This window comes from Vicia villosa, linkage group LG6, assembly GCF_029867415.1.
Source record: "Vicia villosa cultivar HV-30 ecotype Madison, WI linkage group LG6, Vvil1.0, whole genome shotgun sequence".
In the NCBI taxonomy this organism is placed as follows: domain Eukaryota; kingdom Viridiplantae; phylum Streptophyta; class Magnoliopsida; order Fabales; family Fabaceae; genus Vicia; species Vicia villosa.
In genome coordinates this window covers 66,070,267-66,088,592 of record NC_081185.1, presented here as the reverse complement: position 1 = coordinate 66,088,592, position 18,326 = coordinate 66,070,267, and the positions used below count along the sequence as shown (strand labels likewise).

At 35.1% G+C, this 18,326-nt stretch overlaps 1 protein-coding gene across 1 annotated transcript; it reads right to left on the bottom strand.

The window, feature by feature from the left end:
- Positions 1-4,183: 4,183 nt before the first annotated feature.
- Positions 4,184-13,285, bottom strand: LOC131613791 (histone-lysine N-methyltransferase, H3 lysine-9 specific SUVH4-like). Its single transcript, XM_058885431.1, has 10 exons — positions 13,223-13,285; positions 12,677-12,727; positions 12,355-12,492; positions 12,057-12,106; positions 11,872-11,960; positions 11,556-11,712; positions 11,339-11,444; positions 5,144-5,326; positions 4,716-4,949; positions 4,184-4,297 (listed from the first exon to the last, which is right to left on the bottom strand). Exons 1-10 carry the CDS (start codon positions 13,283-13,285, stop codon positions 4,184-4,186), a joined length of 1,185 nt encoding a protein of 394 aa, XP_058741414.1.
- Positions 13,286-18,326: the final 5,041 nt, after the last annotated feature.

Here is an 18,326-nt window from a genome sequence, read left to right as displayed (position 1 = left end):
ATCTTCGGAAGACTCATCGGACTTAGAGAATCCTTTCGAGGAAGATGAAGTGAAGGAAGCTATTTGGTCGTGTGATGGTAGCAAGAGTCCGGGGCCGGATGGTTTCTCTTTGGAGTTTTACAAAAGGTATTGGTCTCTCATTAAAGAAGACGTCATGAAGTGTTGCAATGACTTCTATCATAAAGGTACTCTTGTTAAATCCATTACTTCCTCTTTCCTTGCTCTTATTCCTAAAAAGAAGAATCCGCATGACTTGTTTGAATATCGGCCCATTTGTTTAGTGGGGAGTATTTATAAGATCATTGCAAAGATGTTAGCGGATAGGATGAGAGGTGTATTGGATAAGTTGGTCTCTTCCAATCAAACCACTTTTGTTCCCGGAAGAAGCATGATGGATGGGTTTCTAATGGTTAACGAAATTCTTGATTGGGCAAAAAGGAAGAAGAAGGGGTGCTTATTACTTAAAGTGGATTTCGAAAAGGCTTATGACTCAATTTCTTGGAATTATCTAAGGTATGGATTTTGGTGAAAATGGGATTTGGTAAAAGATGGATGAAATGGATGGAGTCTAGCATTTTTACCAATTACATGTCCGTGTTGGTGAATGGAAGTGCAACAAAAGATTTCAAGGTTTAAAGAGGATTACGTCAAGGTGATCCCATGTCACCTTTCTTGTTTGTTCTTGCTATGGAAGTTTTAACCGCTCTAACTAAGAATTCGGTGGAGGTGGGAGACTTTAAACCTATCAAGTATGGAGTAAACGACTTCATGGATATTCTCCAATTTGCAGACGATACCATCATTCTAGGAGAACCTACATATGATAATCTTTGGAGTTTAAAAGTGTTGTTGAGAGGTTTTGAATTGGTTTCCGGATTGAAGATCAACTTCCATAAAAGTAACTTCTATGGAACTCACATCGGAGATTGGTTTATCAAATCGGCGACAATTTTCCTTGCTTGCAAAAAAGGTTGCTTCCCGTTTAAATTCCTTGGTATTTGGGTGGGTGAAGGTGCGTATAAGGAAAAGGTGTGGCAAGAGGTGATTGACAACATAAAATCAAGACTCACTAAGTGGAAGGGAAGAAACATATCCATTGGCGGGAGGGTGACTCTTATTGGATCCGTTCTTAATGCTATCCCTATTTTTACTCTTTCTTTTTATAAAGCTCCGAGTAAAATTATTCAAGCGATAAGAAGTCTTCTTAGCAATTTTTTATGGTGTGGGAATGTGAAATCAAGATGCATCCATTGGGTTAAGTGTGAGAATGTTTGCAAGCCCAAAGGGAAAGGAGGGTTAGGTATTAGAGATGTGGGAGAAATGAACAAATCTCTTCTTCTTAAATGGAAGTGGAGAATTTTAAAGGAGGATAAGGCAATATGGAGTAGATTTTTACTTTTGAGATATCATATCCCGAAAATAAAAGTGTTAGCTTCTAGCAAGGATCTTTTAAATCGGGATGATTCTCGATGGTGGAGAGACATTGTTCTTGATGATTTCAAAGAGGATGATTTGGGTGAAGGGTTCACCGATTGGGTTAAATGTGAGTTCAAGAAAGGTAATAATATTCTTTTTTGGCATAGTTGTTGGTTGGATGATCAACCGCTCTGTGTTTCTTTTCCGCATTTGTTTGATCGTACAACCAACAAATTATGCGTGGTGAGTGATCTCCTTAATTTTAACCATGGTGACATTACGTGGAACTTGGAATCCATCTTTGGTGTGGATGTTTTGAATTCTTCGGTTCCGACCGCTCCTTCCACCATCTTATCCGCAACGGGCACGGTTATTGGCGAAGATTTTAGGGACTTGAAATCGATTCTTCAAGGGATTGTGCAGGACATATTGGCAACGGACGATTTCCATTGGAACCTAACCTCAAATGGAGATTTCACGGTGTCTAGTGTTTCGCACTTGGTGTCTAATGCAAAGGATCTAGCTTGGCCAACACCCACTATCAAGTTGTTGGATGTCATTTGGAAGACAAACATTCCGGGCAAAGATCAAGATTTTTTCTTGGAGATTCCTCATCAATAGACTACCGCTAAAAGTTCAACTTGTCAATAGAGGTGTGTCTAATCGTACTTCCATAGATTGTCCTTTTTGTTCAAACCATCCGGAATCTTTGGATCATCTTTTCTACCAATGCCATGTCACAAAGGCGGTTTGGAATAGAATTTATATGTGGTTTGGTAATGATGTTAATCTTTCTCATGAGGAATTCAAGGCTTTGGGAGTATTCAAGAAAAGGTGAAAAACACCAACACTAAAGCTAATCTAAACACAATATGGATGGATAGCTTTAATTTGGTGTACTTGGAATATGAGAAATACAATCATTTTTTATAACGGTATTTTTAGCTTCGATGAGGTGATATCAAACATCTTGTATTTTTCATGGAGATGGGTTAGTAATAAGGAATCTCCGAGTAGGATCAATTTTTATGATTGGTATAAATTACCCTTACTTTGTAACAAAACTTCCTAGCGTGTTCTCGATGAAAGGGTTGTACCCCTAGTGCGATATCTTATATTCAATTGCTTATTAAAAAAAAGTCTTTTAGATGGAAGAACGGCGAATGCTGAATTGAAACAAGATGTGACTGAAGGGTTTCACTTTCATCTCTCCTCATTCTTATTTTATTTTATTTCTCTAATTATTTATCTCTTTTTTGACGTAAGTAGACTTATATTTTTTTAAAGAAACTATTAATAATTATTTTATCACAAAATAACTATTATTAAAATTAAAACATTCAATATGTTCTGTGTAGTAATATTCAAGTATTATTATTAATGTTATTAAATTAAATAAACTTTCTTATAAAAAAATTAACGGAAAAATATATTTTGATTATCTTTTAAAAATAATTCTCTAAAATTTTGGACATCAAATAATTTTCATATTATATAAATTTATTTATAATAATTTATTTTTAAATTTAACTAAAATTTAAAACAAATTTAACTTGAATATTGGTATCCTTTCAAAATTTATGGGCATTACAAAATTATTTTATTTTTATATTTATATATTATTTAAAAATTAAAGACAAAATTTGGAATGTTTATATATTTGAATGAAAGATTAGCTTTAAAAATGCATTCATGTTAAATATATGCGCAATGAAAAATTTCTTATTAATTGATATTATAAAATATTTTTTTATTCTAAAATAATTTTTGTTTTGTTAAAATTTTTATGCAACATTTAAAAATGTAACCTTTTATTAGGAATCATACAACAATATAAAATTATTCCCATACACATTTAATGGGACATTTATTAGTTATTTTCAAAGATAAATTATATTAACATTTGAAAATCGTTCCCATAAATAATTTAGGGAACATTTGTAACATGTTGCGAGAATTGTCTTCGCAACACGTAATAAATGTTGCTTAATCTTTTTTTAGGCAACAATTTATAGGTGATGCAAAAAAAAGTATTGCTAGAAGCAATAAATGTTGTAGATCAAAATTGAACACCTCAATTGTTTTAGGGTTGCCAACCTAGTTCTTACATATTCAAGTGATGTTTTGATTTTTGTTTAATGTATTCCGCTGTAATCTTAGGTACTCTTGTTACTCCCTATAAATATTTTCCATTCTTCAATAATTGATTTTCGTTTTAAAAAATGTTCATATTATGGTAGTATATAATAAATAATATATTTTAATAATTAAAAATGTTATTTTTTTAATTAACTTAAATACATTAAATTTGTTGGTTTTTACACTACAAATCTTTTATTTTTGAAAATTACATATTGACCCTTTTTTTTGGTTTGGGGATAAGAAGAAAAAAATAACTATTTAATTTAGTGGGGTGTTGTTTGGTGTCGTTTAATTGTTTCAAAATATGGTTTTATTTTTAAATACAATAACTAAATATGTAGGATTCTTTTCGTTAACTCTATTGTAACCACGAAGATATATTTTGAAGGAGATTAGCATTGATAAAGTGTTTTCTTTTTGTGTTGTTGCATTGATTTTAAATATATTTAAGTGATTATAAGAGGCAATATTGTCGATCATTATATCTCTTTAAGAAAAATTGTAGAACACAAAATTACATTTTATTGTCATATTTATTACAATTTTGCAATATATTTCTCTATAGATAATCCCTTAAATGTCTAATACATATTAATTTGATGAAATTTGTATGATTTTTACCATACTAGTACAAACGCTTACGACATTTCTTTGCACCACAATGACATTGAAGCTGTTTGATTTTTCCATTTGAATCAACCACACTATCAAGTCTATATCCATAATCATAAGTCAGTTCCTGTTAAATAAAAAAAATTAACATTTTCTTATTAAATTTTCCTACGAAACAAGTTGTCGACAATATAAGAGGCACATGTCCAAAATACAAATTTAAATATAATTAAAGATTTAAATTGAATTTATTATAGAAATATAAAAGATAACATGACCAATGATAATATAAATTTCTTATGATTCACTAACTTTGCGGCAGGTTTTTTATTTTATTTTACTTTTTAAAATTTGTGAAAAATTTACTAAATTTTTTGTAAAACATAAGTGATTCTTGAATTTAAAAACTACGGTCATTTCTGGTTACAATAGAAAATGCTAAAAGATTTATTTTCATTACGATCATAAATACATAAATTTCTTTTTATGTTCATCACCATAAAAAAAGTTAACACATCATAACAAAAAATTATAAAAATAATTACCTGGTAGGGAGGTATGTCATGTGCTGCAAACAACATCAGACGAGCTAGTCTAACATCAAGGTGATTGTTGAGAACACATTGTACAAAAAGGTTTGGCTCACAACTGTGGTTGATAAACCTTGAAACATTTCCGAAAGAACCTGCATCAATACAAAATTCGGGATCTTTTTCTATTTCGCTGACTTTATTTTGATATGATTTGCTTTTAGGCAGTATTACATCGCCCATCCTTTTCTGAAAAATATCTATAATAAAAAAATATTAATATTAATCTTATTTACTTTCATATACTATTTATAATAAGATAAAAACTACATAATGATAAAGAGTACATATTTTTTTTAATTAATAAACTAGATAGATAAAATATCGGGTGGAGAGCAAATCTAATTAAATCATAGTGGTATTATAAATTTTTGTATTCTTACATTTCTTCCATCCAATCCATTGATTGTGTGCAAGCGATCTATATCAAATATGTAGTCATTGATAATTGAATTATCTAATTTATCGTCTCTACTTAGTACACCAATATATTCTATTACTGGTGCACTAGAAGGTATAAAGTCCCATGTTCTAACAGCCCATCCTTTTTTGACTGTACGATAAACCTGTATAAAAGATTAGTATTTTAGTTAATTAACATATTTATAGACAACAATGATAATAAAATTTAAAAGTTTGTTTAAAATGTTTTTTTTTTTTAATAAGCAAGGGATATATTAAACCACGAGAACCCAAGTTCTCAAAAAGGGATACAAGAGGCACGGAATGTGTACCGGCCAAAGAAGATTATGCTCCAATTGAGCCTTACGAAAGGTAGAAAATAGGATCCCTACTAAATTCGTAAAAATTACAATTGGTGTGCATAATATTCCCAACAAAAGACCACCTCCAAACCAAAGCCTTGATTCCCCAAACAATGTCCGAGATATTCCATGTGTCGCTTCTAAACACAATCCCGTTTCTGATTAACCAAATATACCAAACCACCGATAACCAAAAAATTCCCTCCTTTCCTTTTCTAACTCTAGCCTTCCTTCCGAAAATGTACCATCTCATAAAGCTCTCTTTAAAATCCGCCGCTTTAAAATCATCGAAACCAATCCAATTCGCTATTTCTCTCCAAACCAACTCCACACAATAGCACGACAGAAGGAGGTGGGATGGTTCTTCAACATTGCAACAACAAAAGGCGCAGAAAGAATTAGATTGAGCAATTATACCTTTCCGAAAAAGAACTCCTTTTGTCGGTATCTTATTGTTGAAGCACCGCCAAGCGAAAGCTTTCGATTTCAAAGGCGCATCAATCTTCCAAACTAGACTAAAAACCTTATCAAACTCACCCTCCGGGCCAAACGGGATTTGAAACTTGCCTAGAACTTCGTAGCAGCTTCTAACCGAGAAAGAACCATGATTTTCCGGCAACCAAACTGCTCTGTCAGCGCAATTCCGGTCCAAGGAAACATCCTGTAGATTGATTTGCAACTGCTCCAGCGATTCCGCAGCAAGATCATGGATTCCGTAAGGCTGCTGCGCTCCCAGCTGCTCCGAAGACTGCACCGCTGCAGCCCCTGTTTGCTGTAATAAACCCGAGTGAACCTGCTGCAGACCCAAAACAGAGGCATTCCCAGGAGATGGATAGTGCTGGGAACTAGGATAGAGGCTCGACAAGCCGAAGTCTCCCCACCTCCATCCCTCGTCACGCCAACTCCCCATGAGAGCCACTGAAACATTCTTCAGAGATGACAGAAAAAACAGCAAAGGGTACATATCTTTAAGAATACCCTGTTTAGACCAATTAGCGTGCCAAAACGAAGTAGTTCCGCCGTTACCTACAGAAAAACAAGTGTTAGTATTAAAAAAGTCCCGCGGTTCCAATGTCATTATGTCCCTCCACCAATGAGATTTTAATTCCTCCCCCTTCCCTTTGGACTCCGCATGAGCTACACAAAGATTAACATCTCCATACCGCGCTTTCAACACCCCATACCACAAGGAATCCGGTTTTTCTACAATCCTCCATTTCCATTTATACAAGAGAGCCGTGTTAAAATCTTCAATCCTTCTAATCCCCAAACCTCCTTTCTCAATAGGTAGACAAACCGATTTCCAACTAATCCAATGTATGCACCTTTTGTTTTCCGATCCTCCCCATAAAAAATTACTTTGGATGCGATTTATGTCCTTAATAACTTTCTTTGGAGCCTTGAAGAAAGAGAGATGAAAAATAGCTAGGCTACTAAGGACCGCCTTCACAAGGGTGATTCTACCTCCAAAACTAAGGAACCTTCCTTTCCAACTCTCCAATCTCCTTCTAATTTTCGTCAACAACGGGTCCCAAGTGATGATCTTTCTTGGATTGCTACCGATAGGTAGACCTAAGAAAGAGAACTCCTTTTCTTCCCTCCTACAACCAAGAAAATTAGTGGCTAACTCCAAGAAATTATCACTAATATTTATCCCTATTAACTTGCTCTTGTGAAAGTTAATACCCAAACCCGAAATCATCTCGAAGGCCTTCAAAACCGATTTAATAGCCCACAAATGAGCCAAACTACCATCTCCAATCAATAAGGTATCGTCCGCAAATTGGAGGACGTCCACGAAACACCTTCTCTTGAATGTGAACCCCGCAAAATCTCCATTCTCTACCGCTCTATTCACTAACCCTTTCAATCCTTCCGCTACTATAACAAAGAGGAAAGGGGAGATTGGGTCGCCTTGCCTCAAACCCTTCTCCACCTTGAACTCCTTGGTTGGGCTACCATTCACCAACACCGACATATGACTTGTGAAAACGATAGCTTTCATCCACTTAATCCATCTTTCTCCAAACCCCATTCTAATCAACATTGCACTAAGAAACTCCCAATTAACCTTGTCATACGCTTTCTCAAAGTCAACTTTAAAGAGAAGCACTTCCTTCTTAGCCTTTGTTGCGTAGTCCACTAATTCGTTTGCAACTACAACCCCGTCTAACAATTGTCTTCCCGGAACAAAAGCGCTTTGGCTATTGGATATGACTTTCCCTATGACCTTCTTGATTCTTCCCGCCAAAACTTTTGATATGATTTTATGGATGCTCCCTACCAAGCATATAGGCCTATAATCATCTAAAGCTAAGGGATTATTAGATTTAGGGATCAAAGCCAAGAAGGATGAAGTAATGGACTTAGATAGCTTGCTCCACGAGTAAAAATCTCTAAAGCAAGAAAAGATATCCGACTTGACGAATCCCCAACACTTCTTGTAAAAAAGAATCGAATACCCATCCGGACCCGGACTTTTGTCCCCATCACAACTCCAAACCGCCTCCTTAATTTCACTTTCCTCAAAGGGAGAATCTAAAAAGCCTTTGTCTTCAAGGTTAATCTTGTTGAATAGATCACCCTCCAAAATCGGTCTAAAAGTGTCACTTTCCTTAAATTTCGACTCAAAATGAACAAAAACCTCCTCCTTTACTTCCTCCACCTTGCTAAGGATTCCCCTCCCCGTTGAGATGTGACCAAGGTAATTGCGCCTCCTACCGCTCCTCAAAACCGAATGAAAGAATTTGCTATTATCATCTCCATCGTTTAACCACTTTAATCTCGCCTTTTGAATTAACATGTTTTCCCTAATCTTTAGATTAGTCCAAAACTTTCTATTAGCCCTCCTTCTATCCCCACTATCCACTTCCTCATCCGAGAGATGATTGTCCAAAGCATTAATCTCCTTCACACCCTCCTCCAACTCTAGGTTGATTTTTCCGAACACATTCAAATTCCACCATCTCAATTTTATCTTGAGAAGTCTCAACTTCTCCTTCAACACATAGTCTCATCTCCCTTTAACACACATATTCCTCCATTCCTTCTCTACAAAACCTATAAAATCCTTATGATTAAACCACTCATTATTGAATTTGAAGGGTTTCGGGCCCCAATCCGTTTTATCCAACACAAGCCAAATTGGACAATGATCGGATATGTCCCTATCTCCTATTTGTTGACCGACGACTCCCCACCAATCAATTAAATTACTTGAAACCAAGAAGCGATCTATCCTACTTTTGGCCCTGCCATCACTACTAAACCAGCTGAAAGTCTTACCTTTGCACGGAACATCTTCCAAATCAACATCAGATATGAACCCAGCGAACTCCTCCCACTCCCCCTGATTACTCAACGCCGACCTCCCTCTTCTTTCCCTACCATCTTTAACAGAATTGAAATCCCCAGCAATTAACCATTCCCCATCGTTAAAGCGCTCTTTAACATCTACCAGGTTTTTCCAGAGAACACGTTTAGGAGTAAGACCGCAAGGAGAATAAACATTGCAGATATAAACAGGACAAACATGCCTCTCAAACTCTTTCGGCTCCACTATTATGCCCAGGAAACCAACGCCCCTAAAGCTGCCAATCACATTCACTTTCGAGACTTTCCACAGAATTATTAAACCACCAGACATACCTTGAGAGTCCGACACAGAAAAATCGATTCCTTCCTCGCGCCAGAAGCTTTTCGCCATCGCCTCCGAACAGCTTCTCAGCTTTGTTTCCTGGATCAGGAAAACATCCGCCTTCCCTGAAGTTATTATCTGATGAATCCTTCTCCTCTTGATCCGACTACAACCCCCCCTTATATTGAAAGACCCGATTATCATTGGGACACTATTGTTTGCTCCTTCGCTCCTTCCTTAACTGGGCTGCTCATTTCTGCTGACTGAATAAAGGAATTTTGCTTGTTATCTGTTACTCCCAACTTGATGATACGCTGTTCTAACATCTCCCCTCCTGTTCCTTGCTGAATAAAATCGGTTATCCTCTTATTGCACCTTTTGATATCCGTATCTACTGAGTTTTCCCCATGGGCACTTTCTTCACTTTTGGTCGAGAAAAGAGGGAATTGAGAAATTGGGTCCGATTCTATGGGAATAAGCACAGTACTTGGCCCACCTAGCAAAGCAAGAGCTGACTTTTTCTTTTTGGGCCTCACTTTACCGGAAATGGGCGGCCCAGTAAAGCTATTAAGTTTTTTAAACCGAGTCTTTTTCCTACCGTGTAGTCTCGCCACGTGTCTTCTAGGAGTACCTACAGAATTGGGCCCCCCTTCACCGCCTGATTCTGCTACACGCGTTTCTTCAGACTTTGATTTTCCCCCACCTTCCTCAAAAGAGCTAAAAGCCATACCGCTTTCTCTATTGATCTCTCTGATTTTTCTGATCATCACCATATCCTTCGCATGGTTCACAGCGCCGTCAAACGATAAAGGTGGCTCAAGGATTTCTTTCTGCCTCGAAAAAATCAACTCCTGATTGATTTCTCTGAGTGATCCTACCTCCTTGTCTACCTCTGAGTCTACTTTTGCACAACATACCTTTGAGTTTGACCCAAAGGATAAAACGTCGTCTGAAAGGAAAAGGCCTTCGTCCTCCTCAGATCCTCCGCCGTACCCTAACCCCATGTCCTCCGAACTTGATTCATCCAACTGGGTTTTTTCCGAGGCCGGTGAAGATCTGTTCAAGCGCATAGGTCCCCACGAGTCTTCTCTTAGCACCAGACGAAAAGCCACACCATCTATGTCCACCGTTAAGAAACCAGGCAGAACGAAAGAACCATCATGAACCCTCATCATGACCCTGGCTATATCCATACAAGATTTGCTAGCAGTGTTTTCGTCTAAGCAAATGAAGGAACCTAAGGAGTTTGCGAGCGCAACAAAAAAGTCCGCATTCCATGCATGGCAAGGGACCCCGTAGATCCGGAACCAAACAACCCTGTCCGAGTCTACATCTGTCTCCTCCCAGGGTCGAACCTCTTTAAACCACTGTTTCCACCATGTTTGACCTTCACCGATCAACTCCCTGATAAAACCCCTTTCTGTCTCTTCGAGTAAACAAAGGTTGGCCCCCAAAGGTGAAACCTTGATAGAGAATACCCCTTCAACCTCAAAATGAGTTTGAATATTGTATGCTGAACCAGGATTGAGAACCACCCCTACGTAGGCCTTTCTAAGTCTTTCCTTATCCTCCTCCCTAGACACAAAGCTCAGAACCGGAGCCGGAACCGGTGCCTCAACCCCTACGGAATCTACCTTCGTCTTCCCTGCCACTTCAGCATAACTCCACCCTTTACGAAAACTGGGATTGTTGATTCTTCTCTCTGCCCCCCTTAACTCTGGTGCCTCCGCTACCTTACCCCTCACCGTATCCTTGCCACGAAACGTTTGAGCCCTCTCGAACCTAGGGACGTTTGCATGGATCTTCTTGCCGTCGATCATTATATTATCCAGCCTCACCGCCAAGAGTCTTCCCTCCTCCACACCAACAAAACGGGCAAAACCAAACCTTTTCCCTAGATTGTTCTTCCTAGGTGGGATCACCACCTCCACCACATCTCCATGGCATCCGAAGAGATCAAAAACATCCTTGGCATTCACTCTATTGGGTATGTCGGAAAAAAAGATAGAGACAAGGACTTCTGACCCTCTTAACTTCCTACCACCATTGAATGGGAAACAATCCCACCTTGGATGCACTGCTCGAAAAATCTTCCTCTGGGCTATCTTCCAATCCATGATACGATCCTTCACAGAAACGAAACTAGTGCCAACTCCGATGAAATTGAAAAAAACGACCTCAAGTCTATAATTCAAACCCTTTTGGGAAATTTTATTTCCACAGTTAGGCCCGCATCCACACTGCGGCCCACATTCCACTACGATGTCTCGAGGCTCTATTAATCTAAAAACATTAAATAATTAAAAGTTAGTTATTAATTTTAAGAATATTAAATATCAAACACTTCTAGTATCATATATAAGAAAGAAAGAAGAATGAAACGAAAAATGTTACCTATTATCGTTTGTGTAAGGAAAGTTAGAGCCATTAAAAAAATTAGTGCATGAACATATTTTAATATTTCTACAACTTCCTTGGCAATGACATCCATGAGTCCTTGATGGAATCTTGACATGTTTTGAAACTTTATTTGACATAATATAGGTAAAACCTAAAATTGTAAAAACATCATCAATGTCATATACTTTTTATATTAAAAAAAAAAGGAGTGATAGCACAATATTTCACTTTTAAAAAAGTGACTATATATTAGAAAAAGAAAATGAAACATCACTACACATCTTCAACACAGCAGTGTGAATAAACTTACCAATAGGAGCAGTGGGAGGATCATCATATTCATTGGTTGCAATTATGCTAATAGCTTCTTGTCCATCACTAATGTCGTTGCATACCAAACTAAAAATAATAATATTTTTATAATTCAGTTATAAGTATGATATATCATCAGAGTTTAATAATATTATATATAAAAAGAAATTTGTTAATAAATACCTTGGCGAAGAAGAAATAGCTCTAGCGACTTGACCTTTCATAAAATGGACCTGGAGTAATATAAAATAATCTTAAAATTTCACTTTATAAATGGAACAAAAATATATCACCAAAGATCAGAAATAACATATAAAAGTAAAAAAATGTGCAAACAGTTTTATATAAGCACCTGTATATAAAATAAACTCACTTACATATGTCTCTCTTGTTTTTATTGATGAAATTTATACTCAATCTCTCTTAAAAATTTTAATTAAATAAAAATAAAAATTAAATTATATAAATAAAAATTTACCACCTTATCTATTCCCACTTTAGCAAGTGTCTGAAGCTTATTGATCAGATATTTTGATGTTGTGAGTCCCATAACAAGTTCATTATCAATGCCATTTTCAACAATCTGCAATACAATAAAAATTAATTGAATAAATTCTTTCTATAATAAATTATAAGCAAATAAGATCCATATATTCATTGTCTCATAAATTCCAACTCAGAACAAATAAAATGAAGTTCAAGTATTTCCTATTTTGTGTTGGATGAAAAACATTAGTGCAACAATAGTGCAAATTAGTGTCAAACTCATAACCAAGATCAAATTAAGTCATAAAGATGATGACCTTGCTATCCCTTACAAGCCAGGCATTGGCCTTTTTGTTATTAGTCTCTTCCTGTAAAATTAATGGGTCACATTATTAGAACTAAAATGTAATAGACACAATGTTTAAGTGTTAAATCCATAAGTTAACTCAACTTTGATTTAAAAATTTTAATTAATACTCAACAATAAAAAAAATTGAATTAAAATATGGAACACTAGATTTGATTTACAAGCATTAATGAAAGGATATAAAAATAATATAGCATAATCGTAATTAATTTCTCTGCTAAGAAAATTGCATCAGTAATCGATTAACATTTTTTTTTATTTTCTCTTATAAAATATAAATATTTCGTACCGTTTTACTTGGTTATTATAAACATATAACTTTTAAATTTATAAAAAAAAAAGTGTAAATGAATTTTATTTTCATAATATAAAAAATCAAGAAAATAAATAACCAATAAAAAAATAAAGTAGTCTAATGTAAGATTATTATAATTATGAAAAAAAAAAAGAATTATCATAAATCATGTAAAATATTAAAATATATTATATCACGCACCTTAGCAAGATTATGAAGATTGAAAAGTCTAAATGTTTGTCTCAGAGACAAAATGCCCCTCATGTCAAGTTCGTCAAACACAAATAAACCTGTACTTTTTGAAGAACTTGAATCTATAGATTCAAACCAAGGGTCACTTTCATGAATTTTATCATCCAATGTTTGTTGTTTCTTCAAATGGTTTAGCTTTGGTCTTTTTTGAATAAAATTGTCTTCAAATTTGATACCTCTTTTGTGGTAGAGGTTATAAGAAAGTTTATGTTGATTTTGAAGTCTTGAACTAACCCTAATTGGTTGCTCAAAACTTTTCTCGGTCTTATTTTCACAACTCTTGAATATTGACTCTATTATAATTTCTTTATATTCAAAAGTGTGAAATTGACACCTATAAATAAAATAAGATATAACAAAATGAAAACGTATTAATAAATAATACAAAACAATCAAATAAATCTAAAATATCAACTAAAAATTGGTTCAAACATTGAGAAAATTACTATAGAATAATTAGCCTTTATAATTTCGGGAAGATTCCTTGCTTAGATAAATGTACGATTGTGGGTACTGTTTGGCTTGCTACGGTTTGGATTATTTGGTTAAAGCGTAATGCGGTGATCTTTAAAGAGGAAGATTTTAGCTTTATCGAATGCATGTCGGAGATTATTCTATACTCATGGAGGTGGTTATGTGCCTCTCATAAGAGAGTAAATCTTTGTAGTTTTTATTATTGGAATATTCTCCCTCTTCTTTATTTTGAGAGGTAGAAGCTTTCTTTCTTGTATCGGGGCGGAGCATCCCTTTTGCTCCCTTTAATTCCATCACTTATTTAAAAAAAATAATGAACTAAACGATACAATATTATGCAACGCGGATACGTTAGATGATCAATTATTTAATAAATAAGGTTTGTAAAATATTATATAAAATTTATATTATGAATGGATATATTCTCTTTTACCCAACAAATACTGAAACAAAATATTGAAACTCAATATGTGTTTTGCATTATAGATCCTAAAACGTTATTGACGGATTCAATCACTATCTCTTTTAGTTTTATCAAATCTCAATAAACATTACCAACAATTGTGTTATTACAAAAAATAAAAATGAGAAAAGAAATTAATATTCTCAATCATATAGTGTTTGACGAAAAATCCTAACGTTACATATTGTTTTAATACAAAAAATAATAAAGTAATTTAAAAACAGAGATAATTGAAAACTTACCAGTAAATTATATGCTTATCTTTGCCTCAAATGTATAAGTGATGATGATATATTTGAATGAGTGAAGTATATATAGCCAAGATTATGAGGGCCTATTATAGTATTTGATCGCATTAAATCTATTACTAATTTTTATATTTGAATGCTTTAATGTTTTTTTCTTAAAGGCAGTGAGTCGTTGTAATGAAAATAGAATTGACATAATGATGAATACAGAAATAAAGAATTATTGAAATATTGTATTCAATATTTGCATGAAAAAAATTAATGAAATAATGAATTTAATTCAAAAGTCAGACCTCTATATTATACTACTATATGGTAAAAAAAAATTTTTTTTTTTAAACACATATAAAGGAAAACTAAAGGTTCTCCAACCTGTTTACAAGAGGACAAAGCAAAAGCCCGACAAAAGAAATTATAAACCAATTATCATTACGATAAGAAACGCAACGGCTCTTTGACAAAATCGTAATAAGGATAATTGAAACGAGTAATCTCTCCACAAAAGGACCACCTACACACCAAAATTTTGATGTTCCAAAGCAAATAATCAAAATTCCAATCCTCCTCACGAAAACAAGCATCATTCCTAACCAACCAAATGGACCAAGTTGTGGCTAACCAAATCACATCTAACTTCTTTACATCTACCTTTTTAGATTTACAAAATGAGTGTCAATCCATAAAACTTGACAAGCACTCTTCCTCCTCTATCCCCGATTTACTTATCCATAATGCTATCTCCCTCCAAATATTCTTTACGAAAGAACAAACAAAAAAAGTATGATCTCGATTTTCTAGATCAATACTACAAAAAGAGCACTTTAAATGATCAAAAAGGATAGGAATACCTCTATGCACCAAAATATTTTTTGTTGGAAGCCTATTAGCAAGGAGCCTCCACCCAAAAGCCTTAATTTGTAACGGCACCTCCGATTTCCAAACCAACCCCTTCGCCTCATGAAATCTACAAAAAGGCCCAAAAAAGTACGCTTGCTCGCATACCCCCATAACAAGAAGATACCAAAAACACTTCTTCCCGATTAAGATCCCATTCCACCACATCTTTATCTACACCCAACTCCCCAAAATCCTCCAAAAAAACCCATTGTAACGCCCAGAAAAACAATTATGTGCTTAATTTAGTCATTTGTGATAATTATTGATATTTTCGCGTTTTGGGACAATTTAGTCGGTATTAGTTCGGGATAGCGGAGCGATAGTTAGTCAAGAATTTTAATATTTTTAGTATTAAAAATATTAATAAGTTAATATTTAGCGTTTTGGAAATATTCCGAGTAATTAAGATTAGACCGAAAATTGAGAGTTAAGAGCTAGAAAGGGGTGTGCGTAAATTAAATTAATTGGGATGAGTGAGCTGTGTGTGTGAGAATTGATTAGTCCCAAGTTGAAATAGTGATGCAGTAAACCACTTAGGTTAGAAACTCATAAAACATATTTTGAGAATCAATTGAGAATAAGCATTATTATAGCGGAAGAAGAGAGTCTTGGAGAAAATAGCAGAGAAAGAGGATATTTTTGTGTTAAACTTATTCATAATCTTTTCTCTTCTTTATCAGGTAAACAATATAAAAAGGATATTTTTTTAAATTATCATACCAATGCTATTGTTTCAGATTCTTTTATGTTCTTTTCAACACAGATGCATATACTGTCTCATATACAAAATATGGATTAAAAAGAGATAATTCTTATAAATTCAGGCCGGTGAAGATAACCCACTTGAATTTCCTTTTGAACTCGATGGATTATTAAAAAAAGAGTTGACAATCTGGGTTGTCTTTCAACTAAAGGAGGAGTGGAAGAAGATTGTGGTCAAAGGAAGTGGTGATTATTGCTTGGTGGAAAAGTTGAAAACTCTCAAAAACCGGATAGCTTGGTGGAACAAGAATGTCTATGGGTGGATAGATCTCCAAATCAACAAAGATGGGAAAGAGTTGCACTCTTTAGATAACGTGTTTGTTCATTTTGCAGGTAACGTCCCGGAAGATGTAGTTGTGAAAAGAATAAAAGTGGCGGAGGAATTTTGGGATAACATTAACAAGAGAGAAGGGATCCTTAGGTTAAAGTCGAGACAACTTTGGCTTTCCGAAGGTGATGACAACACTCGTTATTTCCACAATTCTCTAAAAGAAAGAAGAAGAAGAAATGCTATTTGCTCCATTGACACACTGGCGGGAAGATTGGAAGGAGTTGAAGAAATTAAAGAGTTCACTTTCAAGCATTATGAAAATTTCTTTAAAGAAGAATGTCTTTTAAGGCCGGACTTAGAGGGATCAATTTTAACACTTTATCTTCGGAAGACTCATCGGACTTAGAGAATCCTTTCGAGGAAGATGAAGTGAAGGAAGCTATTTGGTCGTGTGATGGTAGCAAGAGTCCGGGGCCGGATGGTTTCTCTTTGGAGTTTTACAAAAGGTATTGGTCTCTCATTAAAGAAGACGTCATGAAGTGTTGCAATGACTTCTATCATAAAGGTACTCTTGTTAAATCCATTACTTCCTCTTTCCTTGCTCTTATTCCTAAAAAGAAGAATCCGCATGACTTGTTTGAATATCGGCCCATTTGTTTAGTGGGGAGTATTTATAAGATCATTGCAAAGATGTTAGCGGATAGGATGAGAGGTGTATTGGATAAGTTGGTCTCTTCCAATCAAACCACTTTTGTTCCCGGAAGAAGCATGATGGATGGGTTTCTAATGGTTAACGAAATTCTTGATTGGGCAAAAAGGAAGAAGAAGGGGTGCTTATTACTTAAAGTGGATTTCGAAAAGGCTTATGACTCAATTTCTTGGAATTATCTAAGGTATGGATTTTGGTGAAAATGGGATTTGGTAAAAGATGGATGAAATGGATGGAGTCTAGCATTTTTACCAATTACATGTCCGTGTTGGTGAATGGAAGTGCAACAAAAGATTTCAAGGTTTAAAGAGGATTACGTCAAGGTGATCCCATGTCACCTTTCTTGTTTGTTCTTACTATGGAAGTTTTAACCGCTCTAACTAAGAATTCGGTGGAGGTGGGAGACTTTAAACCTATCAAGTATGGAGTAAACGACTTTGTGGATATTCTCCAATTTGCAGACGATACCATCATTCTAGGAGAACCTACTTATGATAATCTTTGGAGTTTAAAAGTGTTGTTGAGAGGTTTTGAATTGGTTTCCGGATTGAAGATCAACTTCCATAAAAGTAACTTCTATGGAACTCACATCGGAGATTGGTTTATCAAATCGGCGACAATTTTCCTTGCTTGCAAAAAAGGTTACTTCCCGTTTAAATTCCTTGGTATTTGGGTGGGTGAAGGTGCGTATAAGGAAAAGGTGTGGCAAGAGGTGATTGACAACATAAAATCAAGACTCACTAAGTGGAAGGGAAGAAACATATCTATTGGCGGGAGGGTGACTCTTATTGGATCCGTTCTTAATGCTATCCCTATTTTTACTCTTTCTTTTTATAAAGCTCCGAGTAAAATTATTCAAGCGATAAGAAGTCTTCTTAGCAATTTTTTATGGTGTGGGAATGTGAAATCAAGATGCATCCATTGGGTTAAGTGGGAGAATGTTTGCAAGCCCAAAGGGAAAGGAGGGTTAGGTATTAGAGATGTGGGAGAAATGAACAAATCTCTTCTTCTTAAATGGAAGTGGAGAATTTTAAAGGAGGATAAGGCAATATGGAGTAGATTTTTACTTTTGAGATATCATATCCCGAAAATAAAAGTGTTAGCTTCTAGCAAGGATCTTTTAAATCGGGATGATTCTCGATGGTGGAGAGACATTGTTCTTGATGATTTCAAAGAGGATGATTAGGGTGAAGGGTTCACCGATTGGGTTAAATGTGAGTTCAAGAAAG